The sequence below is a fragment of the Ursus maritimus genome, unplaced genomic scaffold (genome assembly GCF_017311325.1).
Source record: "Ursus maritimus isolate PB19 unplaced genomic scaffold, ASM1731132v1 scaffold_10, whole genome shotgun sequence".
Classification (NCBI taxonomy): Eukaryota; Metazoa; Chordata; class Mammalia; order Carnivora; family Ursidae; genus Ursus; species Ursus maritimus.
The window spans coordinates 58,382,854-58,387,461 of NW_024423344.1; the positions used below are offsets into that span (position 1 = coordinate 58,382,854).

Sequence of the window (4,608 nt, forward strand, 5' to 3'; positions counted from 1 at the left end):
GGGGATGCTGGTGAGGTGGTAGTTCAGTCCAAATCTTGCTAATTCAGTAGGGTTAGTTGTGCATACCGTGGCAAGCAGACGCGGAGCAGGAGGTAAGGGAAGCTTTGGCGCTGGTCCTTGGTTTACTTTTAGCTGATTCCGGGTAAGCGGTAGGAACGTCCTCTTTAAACTCCAGGTATCGGGAGGTGTTCCGGGATTGCGGATGCCTTCGCGGAGTTCTTTGTAATCCATCGTGCAGAACTATTTCTGTGGTTTAAAGATGCGGTTTGGTAGCGTCGCTGACATGATCAATGAGGAGAAGTGGACGCAGGGCGCACTCAGAGAAGCGCTGCTAAGTGGCACCGTGCATGCAATTAGGACGCTGATATGCTTAAAAGCGTGGTTGTGAAGTCCACCATCAAAGCGAACGCTCTCCTTTTCTCCATACTCAAAGCTCCTGAAGACAATTGGTGATTTAAGAGCTTCTTCTGGGTCCTTTTGATGCATTATCTTACATCTTTTTTGCCTCTGAAAAGTATTCTTTAGGTTCCCACCCTGGCATTTCCAGCGATGGTTTAAAATAGCCCAAGTATTGTGACTCCTTGCTTTTCTGTGAAAATGGGAGACCTTCACTGTGAACTGTTAACTGAGTAGGTTCTGAAAGAAAGGCAGACGGGTTTGGTATAGGTGAGGTGGGGAACCTTGTAAAATGGTGCTTCTTTTCTCTTAAATTAGAACCATGAAACTGAACTGACAGCCATTTTATGTATATTTATGGATTGGTTTTGAAAAGGGGGGAGCAAGGGAAAACACTAAAATGGGACTTTAACCTGCCCTCATCTTGTAGAGGATAGCATGTTCCTGTTGTACTCATTAGGAAATGAAATCAACCTTTAAATCAAAATGAGTATCAGATATTAATGAAGTCTAAAGAATGTCGATGTTCCACTGGAGGGGGGCATGTCATTCATATCCCCTCCTTCTGGATTTCCGAAAAATAGTATTAGGGAAGAGAGAGAGACTTTCTTACTGATCCCTTAAATTTTTGTCATATTCTGTTGTTTCCTTTTTTCCTCTCTCCCTTGCAGGAGGTAAAATGCACACTTGCTGCCCCCCAGTAACTTTGGAACAGGACCTTCACAGAAAAATGCATAGCTGGATGCTGCAGACTCTAGCGTTTGCTCTAACATCTCTCGTCCTTTCGTGTGCAGAAACCATCGATTATTATGGGGAAATCTGTGACAATGCATGTCCTTGTGAGGAAAAGGATGGCATTTTAACTGTGAGCTGTGAAAACCGGGGCATCATCAGCCTCTCTGAAATTAGCCCTCCCCGTTTCCCAATCTACCACCTCTTGTTGTCTGGAAACCTTTTGAACCGCCTTTATCCCAATGAGTTTGTCAATTACACTGGGGCTTCAATTTTGCATCTGGGTAGCAACGTGATCCAGGACATTGAGACTGGGGCTTTCCATGGGCTGAGGGGTTTAAGGAGATTGCATCTGAACAATAATAAACTGGAACTTCTGCGTGATGATACCTTCCTTGGCCTGGAGAGCCTGGAGTACCTACAGGTCGATTACAATTACATCAGTGTCATTGAACCCAATGCTTTTGGAAAACTGCATTTATTGCAGGTGCTTATCCTCAATGACAATCTCTTGTCCAGTTTACCCAACAACCTTTTCCGTTTTGTGCCCTTAACGCACTTGGACCTGAGGGGGAACCGGCTGAAACTTCTGCCCTATGTGGGGCTGTTGCAGCACATGGATAAAGTTGTGGAGTTACAGCTGGAAGAAAACCCCTGGAATTGCTCCTGTGAGCTGATCTCTCTCAAGGATTGGTTGGACAGCATCTCCTACTCGGCCCTGGTAGGGGATGTGGTTTGTGAGACCCCCTTCCGCTTACACGGCCGAGATCTGGACGAGGTGTCCAAGCAGGAACTTTGCCCAAGGAAACTTATTTCAGATTATGAGATGAGGCCACAGACACCTTTGAGCACCACGGGGTATTTACACACTACCCCCGCCTCGGTGAATTCCGTGGCCACTTCTTCTTCTGCTGTTTACAAACCCCCCTTAAAGCCCCCTAAGGGGACCCGCCTACCCAACAAGCCCAGAGTGCGCCCCACCTCTCGGCAGCCCTCCAAGGACTTGGGCTACAGCAACTATGGCCCCAGCATCGCCTACCAGACCAAATCTCCGGTGCCTTTGGAGTGTCCCACCGCGTGCACTTGCAACCTACAAATCTCGGATCTGGGCCTCAACGTCAACTGCCAGGAGCGCAAAATCGAGAGCATCGCAGAGCTGCAGCCCAAGCCCTACAACCCCAAGAAAATGTATCTGACGGAGAATTACATCGCAGTTGTGCGCAGGAGCGACTTCCTGGAGGCCACGGGGCTGGACCTCCTACACCTGGGCAACAACCGCATCTCAATGATCCAGGACCGCGCCTTCGGGGATCTCACCAACCTGAGGCGCCTCTACCTAAATGGCAACAGGATTGAGAGGCTGAGCCCGGAGCTGTTCTATGGCCTGCAAAGCCTGCAGTATCTCTTCCTCCAGTACAACCTCATACGTGAGATTCAGTCTGGGACTTTCGATCCGGTCCCAAACCTCCAGCTGCTATTCCTGAATAACAACCTCCTGCAGACCATGCCCTCAGGCGTCTTCTCAGGCCTGACCCTTCTCAGGCTGAACCTAAGGAGTAACCATTTCACCTCCCTGCCGGTGAGTGGAGTTCTGGACCAGCTGAAGTCACTCATCCAAATCGACCTGCATGACAACCCTTGGGATTGCACCTGCGACGTGGTGGGCATGAAGCTGTGGGTCGAGCAGCTCAAAGTGGGTGTCTTGGTGGACGAGGTCATCTGCAAGGCTCCCAAGAAGTTTGCGGAGACGGATATGCGCTCCATTAAGTCGGAGCTGCTGTGCCCAGACTACTCGGACGTGGTGGTGTCCACGCCCACGCCCTCCTCCATCCAAGTCCTGGCGAGGACCAGCGCGGTGACCCCCGCGGTCCGGCTGAACAGCACCGGGGCCCCCGCGGGCTTGGGCGCAGGCGGAGGCGCGTCGTCGGTGCCCTTGTCCGTGTTGATTCTCAGCCTGCTGCTGGTTTTTATCATGTCCGTCTTCGTGGCCGCCGGGCTCTTCGTGCTGGTTATGAAGCGCAGGAAGAAGAATCAGAGCGACCACACCAGCACCAACAATTCCGACGTGAGCTCCTTCAACATGCAGTACAGCGTGTACAGCGGCGGCGGCGGCGCGGGAGGCCACCCGCACGCGCACGTGCATCACCGCGGGCCCGCGCTGCCCAAGGTGAAGACGCCCGCGGGCCACGTGTATGAGTACATCCCCCATCCCCTGGGCCACATGTGCAAAAACCCCATCTACCGCTCCCGAGAGGGCAACTCCGTGGAGGATTACAAAGACCTGCACGAGCTCAAGGTCACCTATAGCGGCAACCACCACCTGCAGCAACAGCCGCCGCCGCCGCCGCAGCAGCCGCAGCCTCAGCAGCAGCCCCCGCCGCAGTTGCAGCTGCAGCCGGGGGAGGAGGAGAGGCGGGAAAGCCACCACTTGCGGAGTCCCGCCTACAGCGTCAGCACCATCGAGCCCCGGGAGGACCTACTGTCGCCGGTGCAGGACGCCGACCGCTTTTACAGGGGCATTTTAGAACCAGACAAACACTGCTCCACCACCCCCGCCGGCAATAGCCTCCCGGAATATCCCAAATTCCCATGCAGCCCCGCTGCTTACACTTTCTCCCCCAACTATGACCTGAGACGCCCCCATCAGTATTTGCACCCGGGGGCAGGGGACAGCAGGCTGCGGGAACCGGTGCTCTACAGCCCCCCCAGTGCTGTCTTTGTAGAACCCAACCGGAACGAGTATCTGGAGTTAAAAGCAAAACTAAACGTTGAGCCGGACTACCTCGAAGTACTGGAAAAACAGACCACGTTTAGCCAGTTCTAAAAGCAGAGAAACTCCCTTGGAGCTTTTGCGTTCAAAACAAACAAGCAAGCAGACACACACGGTGAACACATTTGATTAATTGTGTTGTTTCAACGTTTAGGGTGAAGTGCCTTGGCACGAGATTCTCAGCTTCGGCGGAAGATACTGAAAGGGTGTGCAATTTCCTTTTAATTTTTACACGTGGGGAAAACATTTGCGTAAACTGGGCACATCACTTTCTCTTCTTGCGTGTGGGGGAGGAGAGGAGAAGGGTTTATGGAGGGCGGTTTGCTGCGCAGGTGACGCGTTCAAGGTCGCAGTTATTTTTGTACTGGTTGGAAGTGCTAGGATTGGTGGAAGATGGCAGCGCATAGATTCTACTCTTCCTCTTTTGTTCCCTTTCGCTCCTCTCCCCCTCCCCCTTTAAGCCATGGGTGGGTCTAAATGGCTTTTGTGGAGAGATTAGCACACCCCAACTTTAATAGAAAGTTTGTTCTCCCTCTCTCTTCCTCCCCTTCCCTTCCTCTCTCTTTCTCTGCCTCCCTCAATCCTCTCTCATTACTTTTCCTTTCTTTTTAAAGGATGTGTTTGTATGCATTCTGGACATTTGAATTAAAAACAAAAGTATTGTGATCTGGAAAAGGATCACCATAGATGTGGACAAATCATTAAAATTA

The 4,608-nt window shown here is 51.6% G+C and overlaps 1 protein-coding gene across 1 annotated transcript; it reads left to right on the top strand.

Moving 5' to 3' along the window:
* Positions 1 to 1,075: 1,075 nt before the first annotated feature.
* Positions 1,076 to 3,952, top strand: SLITRK5 (SLIT and NTRK like family member 5). Its single transcript, XM_040620710.1, has one exon. It carries the CDS (start codon positions 1,076 to 1,078, stop codon positions 3,950 to 3,952), a length of 2,877 nt encoding a protein of 958 aa, XP_040476644.1.
* The last annotated feature ends 656 nt before the right edge of the window (positions 3,953 to 4,608 follow it).

Coding starts and splice junctions, on each gene's coding strand:
- SLITRK5 (XM_040620710.1), top strand. CDS start 1,076: ATGCACACTTGCTGCCCCCCAGTAACTTTGGAACAGGACCTTCACAGA.